At 52.4% G+C, this 19061-nt stretch overlaps 1 protein-coding gene across 1 annotated transcript in view; it reads right to left on the bottom strand.

Annotated features, from left to right (window-relative positions):
- The window catches only part of GRB2 (growth factor receptor bound protein 2), a 53975-nt gene extending 35387 nt beyond the window's left edge, over positions 1 to 18588 (bottom strand). Inside the window, exons 1-2 of the mRNA XM_090290538.1 lie at positions 18531 to 18588; positions 9589 to 9802 (exon numbers count right to left, since the gene is read on the bottom strand). Coding sequence (XP_090146664.1) covers positions 9589 to 9666 — 78 coding nt within the window. The 5' untranslated portion in view covers positions 9667 to 9802; positions 18531 to 18588. The remainder of the gene's footprint in view (positions 1 to 9588; positions 9803 to 18530) is intronic.
- Positions 18589 to 19061: the final 473 nt, after the last annotated feature.

The raw sequence follows: 19061 nt of genomic DNA, 5'->3' as shown, positions 1-19061 counted from the left end.
CTGACCACGGTGTCACCGTGTCTCTCATTGTGCCCAGAAAGGGCAGCAGAAGGAACTGTGGCCAGACTCATTCAATGTTTTTTTCCTGAAAGGTAACAGAAAAACTAACGGTGATTTTCTCTGGGAAGAGAGCTTGCCTTTTATATTTTTTAAACAATGACTGAGACATATATTTGTTACCTGGGCGGCAGGTAACTTTCTTTTACACGTTTCTATTAAATAATTATAATAAATGTTTTAAAAGAGTAAAATAAAGACACCTGAATTATTAAATGCACAACAGGTAACTAAAACCCACTAATAATTTCAGGTCTTTATTCTGCCTCCTAATCTTCTCAAAGACAAATATTTAATAGAAGTTGATAAATAATAAAATGTAAGCTTGGCTAGAGCTAAACATGGACGAAAGACAAGGAAGGAGAAATGGATAATTAAACCTCTGAAAAACTGCTATTTGGCTGCATTACTTTTAATCCAGCTTGGAAAGGGACCTAAATCAAGATGAAATAAAAATAAAGCACATAACATTACTTTCACATCTAGGGCAGGGCAAAGAGAAGCGAGAGATGCCGCGCTATCTGGGCAGCAGGACCAACTCAGGGCCCACGTGTCTGCTCGCGAGGAAGCCCGAGCATGTGCTGTCATAGCCCACACGCTCTGCGCAAAACCTGGGTGACAGCCCGAGGTGACGCAGGAGCTGTGGCGCCTCACGCGCCAGGGTCTCAACAGGAGACAAACGTGCCCCATGACGCCGTACACAACTGGTTGTTTCCTTTGTAAGGAAGCAAAGTAGGCCCTAAAATGTCTGTTAACTGATAAACTGGCACTGAAAACTACTGTGATGTCTTTGTTTTTTTAATCACTTTTCTGATTACAAAACTAATATGAGGTCTGTCTGGGAAAAGTCCAGCCATTGTCAATATAACAAGAACGGTTTGTGCGACATCGATGTGACCTGGCAGCCAAGGAGCGTGGACTGGAATGCGCGTGTGTGAACAGTGGCGCCTTCACTGTACTAGTCAGTGGGGCTGGTAGACACTGCTGGGTGAGCCTGTGCACTGTGTCGCTGTCGCATTAAAAATGACTGAGCAAGTGGGGCAATGAATCTGCATCCAATTTTGCCTTAAGCTTGAATACTCCTCCGTGGGAACTATTCGGACGACTCAGAGGCTTTTGGGGACAAGGCCATGAGCGCAGCACAAGCAAAAGTGCAGAACAGACGCTTCAAAGGTGGCTGAGAACCTGTTGACAGTGACCCACGTTCTGGATGGCCCACAGCAAGCAGAGCACCGGAGGATGCGGAACGTGTTCGGGCTGCAATCAACACAGATCGGCGACTGACAGCGCGAGCACAAGACGCTGGCTGGGGGCCTCCAAAAACTGCTGTGACCGAGATTTTGACGCAGGATCTTGGCATGAAACACGATGTGGCAAACTTTGTCCCGTGGCTTCTGTTACCAGAGCAGGAGGAACGCGGTACTGCAGTTGCTAATGACTTGATCCAAACCGCTACCAACGGACCGCATTCCCTCAGGAAGGTCCTAATCAGAGGTGAATGGGGGGGGGGGGGTCTATGGCCATGATCCGGAAACAAAGGCCCAGTCATCCCAATGGAGGTCATGGCAAAGTCGCAGCAAGATCAAGGCCGTGTTAACTGTACTTTCTGATTGGGAAGGTGCTGCCCATCACGATTTCGCCCCTGCAGGCCAAACAGTGAACAGGGGCACGACCTCAATGCTGCCCGTTGGCCGAGAGATGCAATATGACGAAAACGGCCGCAGCAATGGGCGCTGGTGACTGGCAGCTTCATCACGACAACACAGCCGCTCACACACCACGTCTCATGCAGTTTTCTTTGGCAAAACATCAGACCACCCAGGTGACTCAGTCCCCTTACAGCCCCGATGTGGCGCCCTGCGACTTCTGCCTTTTCCCAAAACTAAAGTCACCTTTGAAAGGGAAGAGATTTCAGGCCATCAATGAGATTCAGGAAAGTACAGCAGCGCAGCGGATGGCTGTTCCAACAAAGGATTTTGCAGAGTGTTTTGAACACTCGAAGAGACGCTGGGAGATCTCTGTGAGGCCCCAGGGCACCCACTTGGAAGGAGGCTGAGGTGTCACCGTCCTATGCACAGGTTCCTGTGTCTTCCTCAATAAATGCTTGTATTTTGCGTAGCGCGTGGCTGGATACTTTCTGGGCAGGCCGCGGGGACCCTTGTAAGAGCGCCCGGTGCACGAGTGCGCGCAGCAGAGGGGTGCCCACCGCCAGCGCGCCCGCCTCCTTTTCTCCTCCGCCTCGCAGCCCGGGCCGAGGGAGGCCACTGCGGTCAGCCCCTCCACTGTTTCCTCCGAAGCTCTCGGCAGACCTGCGGGCTCCACCGCTAAACACACGCAGCCGTCGGCTCACAGGGCCCGGGCTGTCTGCTGTCCCCCCTCTTCCCAGACTTGAGTTAGGACGGGCCATCCCCCTCTGGAAGGGATGCTTTTCGGCAAAGGGGAAAAACTGAATTAGAACGACACCTATGAACACACACCGAGCTTCTCCGCTATCAGTTACTTAGCCCGACACAGCTCTAGGTGCCAGTGAATGACCCGCAGGAGGGGCACGAAGGAAAACGGGCCTCCGAGGAACGACGTGCTGCCGTCAAGCATCTCAGGGGCCGAGCAGAGAGGGCTCAGCGTCTCACGGGCTGGTCCCACGGTCCTGCAAAACGCGGCCAGCTGGGGAGCAGTGTGCAAAGCGAAAGGAGGGGGCGTGGCGCAAACAGGGGCTGTGCCACTGCCATGTGTTCTGGCTGGTCACGGGCCACTCGCATTTAACCCAATCGCAAGGAGTCACCTGTCCAGTCCTTTTGGACGGGAGAGCAACAGGTGCGTCAGAAGCCGCCTTTGAGATTAGGAACTGAATCATTAATAGAAACAGGCTCGCTGTCCAGCAACAGGGAACTAGCTAAGTCCATCATGAGTCGTAATGCTAGTCACTGCTTTAAGCACACGAGTGTTAGTCCTTTCGATCCTCGCTGTGACTCCAGGAAGGCAGGTCCTACTCTGCCACCGCACAGACGGGAGAGCCAGGAGCACAAGGGCAGGGCAGCCACCGGCACCGCTGGGCCTCAGAGAAGGTGGGCACAGCCGGCAGCGTGTGTTCTTCACGATACTACAGGTGCCTCTCATTCCACATCCGCAAGGGGGAGGAACTGACGAAGTGTCTGCCAAAAGGACCAAGATTTTTCTAAAAATGTCATTTTGAGTCACTTAGGGACCGAACACGCAACCCAGCATGAGCCCTAACTGGGAATCATCTGGTGACCCCTCTCTTTGCGGGATGATGCCCAACCAATTGAGTCACACTAGCCGGGGCTTGAGTCACTTTTTAAAAGGTCTCTAAGTTTTATGACACAGAGCATAGCCACAGTGAACTTTAGACTAAAAATTATAAACCAGGTTCAACCTCAGCCATTGAAAAAAACAAACCAACCAACCCCTGACCGGAGTACTTTTAACATCCTGGAATTATCCGCCAACGTAAAATAGATGCAAAATGTTAACTGCTTACTATTTGAATATAACTACTGTTTTAATAAAAACTGAGAAATTATTATTTTTCTTTTAATGTCTTTTTAGTTTAATGAATATAACCATTGTTTTAATAAATCTGACAAAGTAATACGGACCATTCAGAAAGAAGTCCACATATTTAACCAGCAAACAGAAACAGACAGCAATGTTCTCTACATGGGCTCTCGAGTTTAACCTCACCAGGGTGTGAAGGAAGGGAACAGTTAAGAACATGGAATCTAGACTGCAAGGGGCTCGGACTGGAACCCTGACGTGAGAACCTGGGCCTTCGGGCTCCTGATCGCGCCTGTCACAGGGAGCACCGTGAGGGGTCGAGGGTGTGCCAGCAGAATACCTGGCTCAGTGCGAGGACCCACGATGTGCTCCATGGATCGGGCACACAGACACTTTAAAGAGGGTTCCCTGGGCCAGTGCGGGCTTTATCCTGCGCCGGTACATACTCACGGAACACACCGACACCTCACCTTCCCAGGGCCCTGCGTGCACACCCCTGCCGGCTCACACGGCCCTCTGCTGCCGGGCCACTCAGGTCCCTCCCCCACGTGCGGCCCCACTGCTCAGAGGATGCCCTTGCTACACATTTTAACGCCGCTGAGATGCATCTTACACAATGACTGCATTTTCCAGTTTTACTGAAAAACCTTTCTTTTCCAGGTGGCACACAGATCCACTGAAATAAACAGCCTTATAGTTACACCTTTTTTTAAACATGAGAATATTTTTTAGAATTCTTAAAAGTGGAACTGTTGGTCACTTCTGTTCTGGTCCTTATCACCAAGCCACGGTTCAGAAAGATTCTACTGGGACAAACCTCCGCTGGCAGGAGGTAGCAATGCCCACTTCTCTGCACCACGGCCAGCAGAGGGGAGGGGCCCACGTCTATCGTCTTTGCTCATCTGATGGGCAGAATGACCTCGTTTTTATTTGTTCGTTTCCCATTTCTTCCATCACTGAAGTCAACTTCCTTTGGACAGGATGCCCAGTAGGTCACTCAGTAAAAGCCCCTGCGCACGCCCGGCAGGGGAGCGGAGCGGGGCTGCGGGCACTGCCCTGACAGCCGGGGGGGCCTTTCCGCAGCCGGAAGATGGGACTCGTAACACCAGCTCCCAGTGCCCACACCAGACACAACGTATGACCTCACGGCCCAGAGTACAGGCTCCACAAACGGCAGCGATCCGATCATGCCGTCAGCTGTCATGGCTCCCAGAGGGGAGGCTTGAAAGACCCTGAAGGAACATTTCATTTCCTCCCTCATTTCTTTCTCCCAGCGGGAGTGACTGGTCTTCAGGCGGCCTCCCAGAAGGAGTCCCACGGGAACTGAGAGTCAGTGGTCCTTGGAACCTGTCTGGGAAGAGCCCACCCAGACGACAAGGGAAAGTGGACGTAACGAACGGCCCACAGATCACCTGCTAGGAGAGCGCAGACGGCCCTCGTTCTCAGAGGAGTAAACGCAGTGTTCTGGTTCCGGCACCGAGGCTGGTAAGAGCCCTTATCAACAGGCAAAGACGTGCTTCTGTAAAGCGCATTGATCTTAGGGCTGCAAAACAGTGAAGAAAAATGAAACCACTCCGACCCCTTAATCTATTTAGGTTTGGTAATTTAAACACCTGGAATGGGCCCGTGTACCGTTGTGAAAACCGTGACCCATCAAGTCCTAGTTCTCAGAAGCACCCCCAAGGGGCACTGTTTTCTCACTTACACAGGAGGCTTATTCACACGCCCCAGCTGACCAGCAGGAGCGCCAGTTTCCCCCTTTGGTCCCTGACACCATGCCCGGCCTTCAGCCCTGGTCTCCAGCACCCGAGCAGGCAGGGACCCCCCTCACGACCTGAGGACCGCAGCCTGCCAGGCCGGCGCTCCGGGCTCACCCCGCTGCAGCCCGCTGCACACACAGGACACTGCTGTCACCAGCCCGGAGCCCTCGGAGGCTTCCGAAGGCCAAGCCCAGCCCCTTACTGGGCGTTCCTCACACGGCCCCTCCCTAAGGGCCTCCTTCCCCACCATGGCACTCAGTCTACACCCGTGTTCCAGCGCCCCGTCTCAGACACAAGGACAGCGCCCCGCACCCCCCTCACCCAGCCCAGCCCCATGCACCTCACGAGGTCGCGCTCAAGTGACATCTCCTCACAGCCTTCCCTGGCGTGGGCTCTGACCAGTTTCTCCCCTTCCTGCTCACTCCGGCTGTCACACAACGCAGCACCCCCCTAAACACCAGCTCACTGCTGAGAACGACGTCTGTGATCCTGCATTAGTCGCTTAACCTCTGTGGGCCACCATCTCCTCACCTGTGAAACAGCAAGTCTACATTAATAAACTTCAGAAGGTGATCTCCTGTTCTACAGACCCTCACCTCACACACTGCCCCGTGCTCTTTCCGATGCTGGTCTCGCTTCTCCTGTCTGACTCCATAGCACACGCCTCGAGAGAGGAAGCGCACCGTCTGTGTCTTCCCCAACTCGCAAAGCGACCTAGCCCAGGATGTGGCTCAAGGACGCGCTCCGTAAGTGTGACAGAGAAACGGGGTCATCAGCACCGAGACACAAGACTCCAAAGACGCGAGCGGGAACCCCAGATCTTCCTCCAAAGTGGCCTGTGCGGCGGGCGAGGCGGCGAGTGCAGACTGGGCAGGAGACGCTGGACGGCCCACTGCGGGCTCTCTGCCAGTCAAGGGGCTGCCTCGATGGGGACCGAGAGGCCGATTCGAGAACGGAACGAGCCGGTGCTCGAGAGCCCAGAGAACTCCTACTCCCTCCGCAGCGCTGTCGGAAGGACGTGTAACTAAGCCCCTAAAAGGCAGATAAAACTTTGAGGTGAGCTCAGATGTTCATATGCTCCAGTACGGAGGGGCCCCGTTCGGTGCAGAAGCCCTGGGACTACCTCAGGTCTGCCCTGCAAGGGCGAGGGGCTGTGGGCTCAGCTCCACCGTGCAAGGCCTGAAACCCGCGACGGAAGAGCGGCGGCCCCCTTTTCGATGCCCCAGGGCCTCCCCTACAAGAGCCAAGCTTTCACAAGCAGGAAAGTAACAAAGGCAGATAAACTGAAGCATTCGGTTCTATGTTAGGTTTCCAGTCTCGTTTCTCAGGGTACAAGCCGGCGTGTAGATGGAGGTGGGGAAGCGCTCTGCTGGAGGGCAGGGGTCAAGGTCAACCCAAAGGTAACCAGGACCCCAGGGCAGAGAAGGTGCAATCCTCCGGGACTCTAGTCAAAGGCAGAGAGCGGAGCCCCTGTGGGTTTCATCAAAGTCAAATAAAATGTATTAATACCAACATGTACGTGCTCCCTCCCTTTATCAAGAGAGGGCAAATATATCCCCATTTTAATCAAGCTGAACTGGTCAGAGCTACTCCAGCCAGTCCCAAACACGTTTTTGCTCACAGCTAAGATCCAAAAGAGTTGCCAATGCCAAGCCAAGCCACTCAAATGAGGCCAGTTACTCCTTAAATAATCCAACGAAGAAAAGCACTGCTTGTTTTACATTTTTTCACTAGCAACACTTAACACAAGGCAACATCCCTCCCAGCCCCCTTCCTTATTCAGATGCTTCGCAGAACTAGGAGACAAGGGCAGGTACTGCGTCGTCACTCTGGTTTTTCTGTTTTTGGAGTAAAGCCACAAGATTACTAACAAACAGCTAATGGCCGCCACTCAAAAGCAGTAATGGCACTATGACTTCATATGCCAGTTATCTACCAGATGGGAAGGAAATATACATAGTTTTCTCTCCCCAAAGAAAATCTGAAATTAAACGGGATTCGCTTTCTCTCCAATCATGGAAACTTCTGGGGGACTGTGAAACGGCATCACTTCCTCTAACCACAGGGTGGGAAAGAGCCTCCACGCTTGTTTAAGAGGTTCCCAATTCAAGTTACGGAACTTATACAACGTCTACGGTCTAGGAAACACGTGAGAGTAAACAGGGAAAGTTCTTGTCTAAAAATTCTTTAAAAATTGTCCTCAAATCCCTTATTTTTGTTTTACTTTGTTGCTTTAGTGCTAAATACGCAATGGGATAAACTTAAAGAGAAAAACAGGAACCACCAGGCTTCGTCCAAGTTTAATAGAGACATCAGTTTGTACTTAAAAACAAAAACAAACAAACAAAATGAAAAACAAGCTGGCCCCAAAGGACTGCTGTACAGGCCACAGAAGTGGGGCCCTGAGCAGCCAACGCTATGATGCCACCAGTGGGTTATCTGCGGAAAACTAATCACCTATGAAAACATCAAATGCCCTCTGTGGCCAATGACACAGAGCGACCTAGCAGGCCAAGGCACATCCGCTCTGAGAAGACAGAGCCAGAAGACCTGCCCCCCTGGAACCCAGGGCTGGCTCTGCTGGCCTTCCGGCACGACAGGGTGCACTTGGAGAGCACCCCAACAGCTCGGCGTCACAGTGACAGCTCTGAATAGAGCACACACCCAGCCCCCTTCTGCAGAAGGCCCGCCAGCGTCACGTCCCATGGAGTACAAACTACACACCCACCGTTAAACCTGTTCAGCACCTTCAGAGAGCCCCACACCTCTGGCAATGGAAGGAAAATTGTAACTCTCCACACATCTGCATAACTAAAAAAGAAATTAGTCTTTTTTCCTAGAGTGTGAGAAAGGGGGGCAGTGAGGGACACACTGACAGACACACAGACATTGAATTTTGAAATTCCATTCATCTATGCATCATTGGGTGACTCCTGTATGTGCCCAGACTGGTGATTGAACCCTCGACTTTAGCGTATTGGGATGATGCTCCAACCGAGCTACCCAACCAGGCAAACCCAGCCCTTTTAAAAAGGACCAGCCCGGACTGGGGTGGCTCCGTTGGGCATCGTCCTGAAAAGTGAAAGGTCTCTGGTTCGATTCCTGATCAGGGCACATGCCTATGGTTCTGGGTTCAGCCCTGGCTGGGGATGTACACGAGGTAACCCATTGATGTTTCTCTTCCTCTCTTTCCCCCTCCCGTCTCCTCTCTCTAAAAATAAATAAAATCTTTTAAAAAACAACAATAATAAAAAGAACCATATTTCTAAATTTCCAATTTCTCCCTCTTTGTAAGATTCTACTAATTTCATTCAGGGAGAGCCAACAAATGGTGGCCAAGTGCTGCAATCTGACCGAGGCCCGGTGAGAGAGCAAACACTGAAGTTCAAGTCCCCTCACTGAGTGCTGGCACTACTCCGTAACACCCACCCTGCAAAAAAGAAACCCCATATCCAGAAGGGCGAGATGCTCCAGCTGACTGGGTAAACAACATAATTAACACGTGCCAGGTGGGAAGTGAATATTTATGTCAATAGCGGGGCCCAAAATGAGCTGCGAACTGTGAAGAAGCTTCTTTTTTTCTAAACAGTCAGCAGGTCTCTTTTGTGCAATTAAGAGTTTAATACGGGGTAACTGCGCCTCAGGTTTCTTCTAAGAAACTAAAAATTTGGCTTGGACAACAGCAAACTGAACCTTACTATTTAGAACCCCATTAGTTTTATCAAAAAGAATAGAAATACACCGAGTTCTTCAATGAGGTTTGGCACGTATGTCTAACTGCCTCTCTGAACGAGGGGAAATTAATTTCTACCCGACTAGGATCACGTTCCAGAACGCAAAAATAACCTGTAACTATGTAAGACTAGAAACATCGCCACTGCAAGTCCAGGCCTTCCAAAGCATGCTCTCACGCTTTACAAAGCTCTCCACGGCAACCAGCCTACGCTCACGCTCAGGGCCTCGCGGCCTCCCGGCAGTCATGCTGCTTCGACTTCACTCGAAACAGAGCCCGTATCAACCAGCAAGAAGACACCCTCGAGGCAGCCACACAAAGGCAATTAAAGACCACACAGCGCACACCGTCAGGACGTCGTTCACATGCGACTCCGTGTCCATCTCAGCCGTCCGGTCGCACGCGGGGGACCCGTACAAGTGGGCGATGAAAAGGGAGCGCGGCTTCTTTGTGTGTGACCCGGGCAGAGGTGGGTGCGTGCTAGGGGAGGCCACTCGGCACCCGCTTGGCATCAACACTTACCTTGAGGATGTCCCCCCTCTTGAAGCTCAGCTCGTCGTCTGCAGTGGCTTTGAAGTCATATTTGGCGATGGCTTCCATTCTGAGCGCCGCTCCGTGCTCAGCAGCCTGCGGCAGGGGGAAGGGAGTCTCCCTGCTGGGGCAGCCGGGCGCCCGGGGCTCAGCCTCGCCTCCCTTCTGGGTCTGGCTCCTGCTCTCCGGGACGCACAATGCCACCCTGAATCAGAAGACGCAGCAGTGAGAGGCGGCGATCGAAGGCAGCCCCGCCCTGCCAGCCGGCCTGCCGTCCCAGCCCCCACGCCCCCCGGCCCGGCGGGCTCAGCCCCCTCCCTCCCTCGCAGGCCGGAGCCCCGCTCTCCTTCCTCCTCGCAGCCTCGGGCTCGGGCGACTGACGGGCCCGCCGGCCAATGGCGGCGGCTGCGCTCGCTCCCCCGGAACACACTTCCTCTTCCTCCCCGCGGGGCGGCGCGGGGTGCGGGCCGGCGGTCTCCGTGGGTCCCCGCCTTTCCTCCCTCACCCCTACGCTCTCCGCAGGCACGCGATCAGTACCCGAGAGACGGCCTCCCCCGGGGCCGGCACCCCGCCCTCCTCCCTCCCTGCGCTCCCCCGCCAACCTTCCTGCGCCTCCGCTAACGCCGGGCGCCGGGCCCCCACCCCGTCCAGAGCAAGCGGAGCACGTTTTGGTCCTGAGCTGCCTCTAACTCCTCAGAAACTAGCGCTCGGTCTGCCGCTGGGGAAGCGGGAGACAGTGGACACAGGATCTACTTTTTTACTCAGTGGACACCTGAGCCCAGGACGCCAGAGGAGGGGGTGCAGCTCAGCCTCTGGGTGGCGGACCTTTCGCTGCTCTTGCGTAAGGCCTCCTCTCCCCTGCAGGCCCCCTAGATTTTGGCGTCCTCAACAGCCCTTGGAAGAGATGTCCAAGGGTTAGTATTCCAGGGGCAGCCTCCACAGCATTTCTAAGTAGCCTAAGGGGCAAAGCCAAAATCCTGATCTACACTTGAAGGGAATCCCCTTTCCAGAATCTGAGCGGCCAGATCTGGGCTCTGGGCAAAGACGTGCAGGGGACGTGGTGCCAGGAAGCCACACGCAAGCCTCTCAGTCTGCTCGGAGCCAGAGGAGCACTGACCAACTGAGTGGGTCCACACGGCACTTGCAGGTGAAGAGCCTGTCCTACCCCCGGCCGCGCGCCAGGGGAGGGGAGTGGGCCCGACAGACCATGGCTGCTGCAGTGCAGCCCCCAGCCCTGACTCGGGGACGCAGCCCAGACCTTGGCAGACCTGGAGGGAAAGAAAGCCCCACTCTTGTCCACCAGGCACCGTTTCCACAGAGGCTAAAGGAGAGCAGCAAACACCACAGACACTGGCAGAACGGGGACAGGTCATTCACGGTGACACCCTTCTTGGATAATCACCACCTAGCAGGGAATTGTTTGAGGGCAGGAGTGACTACTAGCCTTTTGTCCCAAAGGTACCCGGGGGCAGCATGCAAATGGACGAGGCGCTAACCCGGGCAGGGCTGTTAAGATTAGAGGAAAATGATTACCAAGGAGAAACCCCTGGTCATAAAAAGTCCTTCGATCGAATTCTAAAAGCCAAACACCCCACTGCAGGTAAACTAATAAACCACGCCAGCATTCAGTCCGTCAGGCCCGACCCAGGACGGCCTCTGCGGCCCTGGCCCAGAGAGAAAAGTAAAGAGACTGTTCTAGCAAATATAAGAAAACACAAAGATTAATCTGAGTATTTATATACTTGTGTGTCCTCAAAAACCCTTTACTATACCCTCTGTGGTTTACTTATCAAACTAATCCATATATATATAACTTCAAGAGTATTAACAAGTTTATGAAGGAGTCCCTATCCCAACGCCCATAAGCAATCACCTTCAATTTCGTTTTTAGCTTCCTCTTTCTATTCGCTCACAACACCCTAAATAGCACGCTTCTGTAGCTGCCTCTTTCTTTATTCCAGCCATCACCCATCACCAGAAAGATGCGGCTCTAGCGGTCCCAGCCCTGCCAACTGCCCCGGCCCCATCCCAGCAACACCACATATCCTGGGGTAAGTGGCAGCATCCCAGTACGACAGGCTGCTTGCTCCCTGGCAATGTCAGCAGTGTGTGATACCCAGCCTCCTCCCTTCCTTTCTGTCCGGCCCTCCCATACGTCCCGGCGTCAGTAACTGCCTGTCCTTTCTGATTACTTCCCAGCGCGTGCACCTACGTTTAATTGCTCACAAATGCTCCAAACTGTCTGTTACATGCCTCTCAATACCTTCCACAGCCCTGAGCATTTATTTTAATGGGTCTCTGGGTCTGACTGTTGAGACTCTGTATCAATGATGGGAAGCTGAAAAATGGAGCACATCTAAACAAACAAAGTTTCATTCTGAAGAATGGAAATGAGACAGAGACCCAGAGCACCGTCACTGCCCAGGTTCTGTGTAACAGCAAGGCTACAGGTCTGCCCCTCAGGGCGTCAGACACCCGCAGCCTAACTGCGCAGCCACAGCAGAAAGGCCAAGACAGCTTTCAACACTCGTTCCTCTGCTTGAAAATCACGTCTCAAGTAACCACTGCTTTTTGAAATGCAATGTGATAGAAATAAAAACCAAGAACAATCAATGCGTTCGTGGCTGTGCCAAAGAGCGTGCTAAGCAGAAAACTCCAAGACACCCGCCCGTGGGGCCAGCCACTGAAGAGCACAGAGGCCGAAGGAACGCAAAGGGGTGTTTCATTAAAGACAGGGAAACGCCGAGGGCGGACACACCACTGACTACCGAAAGCCAGCTGAGAGCGGGCCTGCGAACGGCCCTCGGAAGGGCGGGTGCGGCCGTCACCGCCCAGGACAGCCGCTGAGAACACGGCACCACTGACGCCTCCTGCGCGCAGGCAGGCAGCACCGCCCCAGCAGCGCCTCTGCGGCCCCTCCAGGCAGTGGCCCTGAAGAACGGAAGTGCAGTTTGAATCGTTCATTGCAAGCACCACACCTTATACCTTAAGGTGCAGTCTCCTAAAGGCACTTGTAGGACTTCATTTTCTTTCTTCCATTTAACTCACAGACAGTAAGACATGTACATACTGAGCCAGTCGAGTTTAGCGTTAGGTCTGCGTGGCACAAAAGGCAGGCCGAGCCCGGTTCAGGTCATTACCCTGATGCTGACGAGCTACAATTTGGGGCAAGCCTTTTAAACAAGCCCCAATTTTCTCATCTGTAAAATGGGGAGGATATCGCCTACTTCATAAGAGTCACTGAGCATTAAGCTAAGTAATATAGGTAACATACATAAAGTGCTTTGGACTGAGCCAGGCAGTCAGTCAAAGTAAGTTAAAATGTAACTCTACTTAAAACGTGTAAGATGTAGCCTTGGCTAGTGTGGCTCAGTGGATTGAGGGTCAGCCTGTAAACCAAAAGGTCACAGGTTCGATTCCCGGACAGGGCGCAAGCCTGGGTTGCAGGCCAGGTCCCTGGATGGGGGCGTGTGAGAGGCAACCGACCCACGTATCTCTCCCACATTGAAGTTTCTCTCCCTCTCTTTCTCCCTTCCCCTCTCTCTAAAAAGAAAAATAAATAAATTTTCAATTTCACTATTAAAAAAGTGCAAAATAAGAAAATGAAATTTCTCTCACCCACTAATTGGCAAATTTTAAAAACATTTACAATCTCCAGTCTCTGCAACACTCTGGGTAAAAAGACTCCCAGGTGCTTCTCCCTATACAATGCTTATTCGTACGACATTTTGAGCAGCTACTACATACCTGACAATGAGCTTGGTGCTGGATCATAACATCGGGTTGGCCAAAAAGTCCGTATGTTTTTTCTGTAAGATGGCTCTAGTAGTGCTTAGTTGTCTTTAACTTCATTCCAACCAATTCTATTAGACTGTATTGTGACAGCTGTCATATCAGTGTGCATTTAAAAAAAAAAACATCAAAACTGGTGAATTTTTCTGCAGCCATATTGAAGATGGAAGAAAATACAAAACATTTTCAGCATATTATGCTTTATTATTTCAAGAAAGGTAAAAACAAAACAAAAAAAGATTTGTGCAGTGTATGGAGAAGGTGCTATGATTGATCGAACATGTCAAAAGTGGTTTGCGATGTTTCTTGGTACTGTTGACATTTTGGCCAAATGATTCTTCGCTGTGGGGCTGTCTTACGCATTGGAAGATGTTTAGCAGCAGCCCTGGCCTCTACCCTCTAGAAGCCCACAGCGCGAGATACTCGACATACTCAAAATGTCCAAATCAATAAAGCTATTGGTGAAAATGAAAAATCTGTCTTTTATTTTACAAAAAAAAAAAAAAAAAAAAAAATACTAAACGGGCTTTTTGGCCAACCCAATAATAAAATAATCACAGAGCCCACACTCTAGCAGGGAATTAATTAGCTCAGTCTTTTTGGAGAGTAATTCTGTAGCATCTATTAATTAAAAAATAAATATCCTCAAACAGACAATTCTACTTCCCATATTTCTCTCACTGAAACAGTGACACAAAGACCCTGTGCAAACAAGTGCAACAACTCTCCTAAGACACAGAGGCAAACAAACACAGGAGCCTGTCAAGATGAGAAGACAGAGAAGTATGGCCCAAAACGGGGAACGGATCAAGGTTCCAGTGGGAGAACTAAGCGACGAGGAGAGAGCTAACCTAACAGATAAGGAGACAGACAACCTAACAGGCACAGAATTCAAAACACTGGTGATAAAGATGCTCACAGGCTTGACAGATATGCTTGAGTATGGCAAACGCATAAGGGAAGAAGTGAAGGGTATGCTAAGTGAAACGAAGGAAAAGCCACACAAAACCAATGGTGAAGGGAAGAGAACCAGGGTTCAAATTAATGATTTGGAACATAACAAAGAAAAAAAAGTCAACCGGTGCAGAATAAGGAAGCAAGAATTGAAAAAAGTGAGGAGAGGCTTGGGAACCTCTGGGACAACTTCAATGTGCCAACATCCGAACCACGGGGGTGCCAGAAGAAGAGGAAGAGCCCGAAATCAAAAGCTTATGTGAAAAAATAATGAAGGAAAACTTCCCAAATGTGGCAAAGGAAATAGACATACAAGTCCAGGAAGCACAGAGTCCCAAACAAGCTAGACCCAAAGAGGACCACACCAAGACACATCATGATTAAAAAGCCAAAGGTTCAAGATAGAGAATCTTAAAAGCAGCAAGAGAAAAGCAGAGAGTTACCTACAAAGGGGCTCCTATAAGACTATCAACTGACTTCTCAAAAGAAACCTTGCAGGCAAGAAGGGACTGGCAAGAAGTATTCAATGTGATGAAAAGCAAGGACCTACAACCAGGATTACTCTATCCAGCAAAGCTATCATTTAGAAAGGAAGGGCAGATAAAGTGCTTCCCAAACAAGGTAAAACTAAAGGAGTTCATCATCACCAAGCCGTTATTGTATGAAATGTCAAAGGGACTTATTTAAGAAAAAGAAGATCAACACTATGAACATTAAAATGACAACAAACTCACAACTATCAACAACTGAACCTAAAAAATAAAAACAAAAACAAACTAAGCAAACAACCAGAACATGAACAGAATCATAGGTATGGGAATCATTTGGAGAGTTATCAGCTGGGAGGGAGAAGGGGGTAATGGTGCAGGGACTAAGAAGCATAATCAATTGATACAAAATAGGGGGAATTAAGAATAATATAGAAAAGGGTGAAGCCAAAGAACTATATGCATGACCCATGGACATGAACTAAGGGGGGCAGGGTTGCTGGAGGGAAGGGGGGTACTGGGCAGAGGGGAGCAAAGGGAAAAAAATTGGGACAACTGTAACAACATAATCAATAAAATATACTTAAAAAAGAGAGAGACCCCATGCAAATGCACATATACTTGATCAATACTCATGAGCACATCTATGGAACAGCTTTCCCTAAGTACCAAGATGTATTATCAACCTAAAACACTGAAGCCAAATGACAGGTCATTCCATTTCTGTAGAGCAAAATGATACACGTCAGTGTGTGAAGAAAATTTCACAAGGTTAACGATGGTTATGTCTGGGAGCGAGATCCCAGAATGTTTTACTTTCTACTCTGTACACCTCAATTATATTTTCACTTTTTACCGTAAGCATTTAACTACTTTTGTAGTTAGAAAAAACCAAAACCAAAACTTTTCTGATGCTCTACCGTCACTTCACCACTTACTGTGTGGGTGACACTGGAGAAGTAAGTTATGTTCTCTAATCCCCCCGGTATCCTCAGCTGGAAAACGGGAATAACAACAGCATCTACTTAAGGGCATTTTGATTATTAAGAGACAGTGCCTGTAAAGCCCAGGGCAGCGCCTCCCGCATGAAGCGCTAAGAGGCATTAAGGAGCAGACCAGTCCCGTTCGAAATATCAGTCCACGTGGTTCCACAGTAAATCTAGAACTTCCACTTACATACAGACTCTCCTGTAGGCAAATTAATGGCCCTATTAAGTATAAACTTGAAAGTAAGCTCAACTATCTACACATAAAAAGTAATTACATCTATAGTCACTTCTTCTATTAGGCTTTTAAATATTTACTCTGAAAACACAGGAAAGTATATATTTAGGTTGAGTCCTTTAAAGACACACTCCGGTCTCACGATTTTAGGGCTGAATCTCTAACAACAGTTTTGGTCCTTGGACCAGCTGCAGGAAAATCACCCCGTTCAGAGACCGAGTCACGGGGGTACCTTCCAGGCCTTAGGCCCAGAACCGAATTTTAAATAAGATTCACAGGTAATTCTTACGCCTGCTGCATTTTGAGAATCACTGCTGTACTGTAAGGGTGCCTTAACCAGATTTTAAACTTTACATTCCAGATAAGGCACTAGAACATCTACGCATAAAATAAAAACCACGCATATCCCCTTGCACAACTGGGAAGCAGCCAGCTTTGACAAAGAAAACCGGAGACTCTCCGTGGTCGATCAGTAGTGCCAGAAGGTGATGAATTCAGCAAGTAACCATTAATGTCTCTCAGGAGAGCAGGTGGGTCTCTACTCTACATGAATGCATTTCTCCAAACTCTCCTCCTCTCGCTCTGGGTCACAAATACAGCGCCGCTGCCCCACCTGCACCATCACCGGAATGACTGAGAAAACTCTCCAGGCTCCACCAACTACCAGAATTTAAATCCTACCTGTCCCTCCCATCTGGCCCACTTGCCGGGGAAGGGAACAGCCTCAAGCATTTAAACGCTTGCTTTTAGTATCAAAGAAAGCTGATTACAAAAAAATTAAATTCTTCTTTTACTTTGGAATTCAGAAAATTCTGAACAAGGGAAGGGGCAGCAGAACAAATTAGTTTTTTTTTTTCCTTCTGTCAAAAAAGCCCCAAGAACAATAGCAAAGAAGGCTGATGCTAACAGATGTAAGGAAAGATGCCCGACTGTTAAAAGCCTGGTAAAGAACACGTGAAACTAATATAATATCGTATGTCACCTACAATTTTAAAAGAAATAAATTTTAAAATGTGAAAGCCTGGTTAAAAAAAAAATCAGTACTCTCACAAGGCACAAGCTTTAACTGATCAAAGGTCTAAATAAACTCTATCCCCTCACACAGTTCATGTTATATTAATTCACTGTAATAGAGGTCTATGGCTGGTTTTCCTTTATTTTTTATTTTTCTTACCTTTATCACCCCCGCTAAAGCCCGAAAGCAGTCATGCCCGCCCCGGGCTGCGCCCCTTCCCCTTCCCCTAGGAAGGGGCGCGGGAACCACCAGGCGGGCGCCGCTAAGTGGTCTTCACACGAAGACAGCACCCAGGACCCCAGCGAGCCCAGCGGCTGCACGGACCGCTCCCGGTTCCCGGGGGAGCCCCGCGTCTCGCGGGCTCTGGAGCAGCCTCTGGCCGACTGGCGCTGCCCAGCAGGTGCTTCAGCAGCCGCGCGTAAAGCAGGGGAGAGGGCGCCGTCCCGGGAGAGAAAACGGACGCTCTCCGGGAGGGAGAAAGCGAACCGCGCGGGGAGCAGAGACCTCGGGAAACGATGCCGCAGAGGGGGCCTTCGGGAAGAAGGGGAAGTAGCCGAGACGAAAAGGGGGGGAGGGGGCGAGTGACTTGCATCGCACAAGGAAGCGCTTCGCGGCCGCGGCGCAGGGAAGGACGGAGAGGAAGGCGGCAGCCGGAGCGGCGCGCGGCGCGCAGGGGACCAGGGAGCCGCAGGGACGCGCGCCGCTGTCTCGCAAGCCGCTCCGAGAGCCGCCGCGCCCGCAGACCGCGAGCGCCCCTGCAGCCCCGGCCCGGGGCGCTCCCTCAAACCCGCAGGGCGCTGCAGGGACACCCGCCGCCGCCTCCGCGCCCCGAAGCGGCCTCGCGCCCCCCCAGCCCCGCTGCTTCTGTTTCGTGACCGTGTTTTTCAGAGCAGTGCCGAGAAGGGGAGGGGGCCAGGTCCCGGCGTCCCGCTGGCTCCGGCGGCGCGGGCTGTACAGCTCACGGCACTGGCGGAGGGGGTGGGTTCCCCCGACACTCGGCCCCGAGACACCAGGGGCGCGCGCGCGGGGGCCGCGCAGGGGGCAGGGGCAGCCATCCCCGTATCTGCAGCCCGCGGCGGGTCCCCCGCCTCCGGGCCGAGTCAGACTGACTCACGGGACGAGAGCCCGGTGCGCCCGGGCTGCTTCCGGGCCCCTCCTGCGCACACCCGCAGAGGCAGGCGCGTGAAATGTGGAGGCGCCCCGGCTTCTTGCCCAGGGGTCCGGGTCGCTGTCCCGCGCCCAGGGCCGCGGGAGGACAGTCCCCAGGAAGGAAGCGCCCCAAAAGAGGAAACGCGAGCGCGGCGCCCCGGGCACTCCGCTCCTGCCCCGCGCCCCGCCGTCCCGAGCCCCAGCGCCGGCGGCCCTCGAGGGGCTGCGCCGGGTCCCTGCAGGCCGACTCCCGCCGGGGGCCGGGAAGGAAGGCGCACCGGAGCAGCGCCGCCGCCGCGGGCCCCACTCACCGTGGCGCAGCTGCTCCCCTCCGCTCCCGGCCGGCCCCTCCGCAGCGGTGCGAGTGGCCGCCGACCCCGCTGCTGCTCCCCGAGGGCGGCGCCTCCTGCCGCTGCTGTCACCGCCTCTGCCGCCGCCGCCGCCGCCGCCCGGTCGCTGAAGCAGCAGCACCGCCGCCTCGCTTCCGCTCCGCGTCCGCGTCCCGCGAGAACTCCCGCGCCCCGCCCCCGCGAGACTTCCCGCGGCGGAAAAGGCCCAGAGCGCAAGCGCTCCTCCCCGCGGCCCCCGCAGGCAGAGCTTCCAGAGGCCAGCGCGCGTGCGCCGGGCCGCCCCGCCCGCAGCAGGTGGTGCCCGCTCGGCTCCGCCCCCGAGTCGCCATGGAGCCGGTCGGGGCCGGAGCGGTTGCAGGACCGCGCGACGTTGGAGGGGGAGGTCTCTAGCGCAGCCCAATCACTTCCCTTCCCTTTCCACCCAACCGAGGCATGGGGGAGCCGGGGTGGGCGAGGGCAGTCTCCCCCCAGAAGGAAGCGCCCCAAATAGAG

The sequence above is a fragment of the Furipterus horrens genome, unplaced genomic scaffold (genome assembly GCF_987537825.1).
Source record: "Furipterus horrens unplaced genomic scaffold, mFurHor1.1.pri manual_scaffold_11, whole genome shotgun sequence".
Taxonomy (NCBI): domain Eukaryota; kingdom Metazoa; phylum Chordata; class Mammalia; order Chiroptera; family Furipteridae; genus Furipterus; species Furipterus horrens.
The sequence above is the reverse complement of the archived record's forward strand: the minus strand, read 5'-3'. Positions and strand labels throughout refer to the sequence as shown.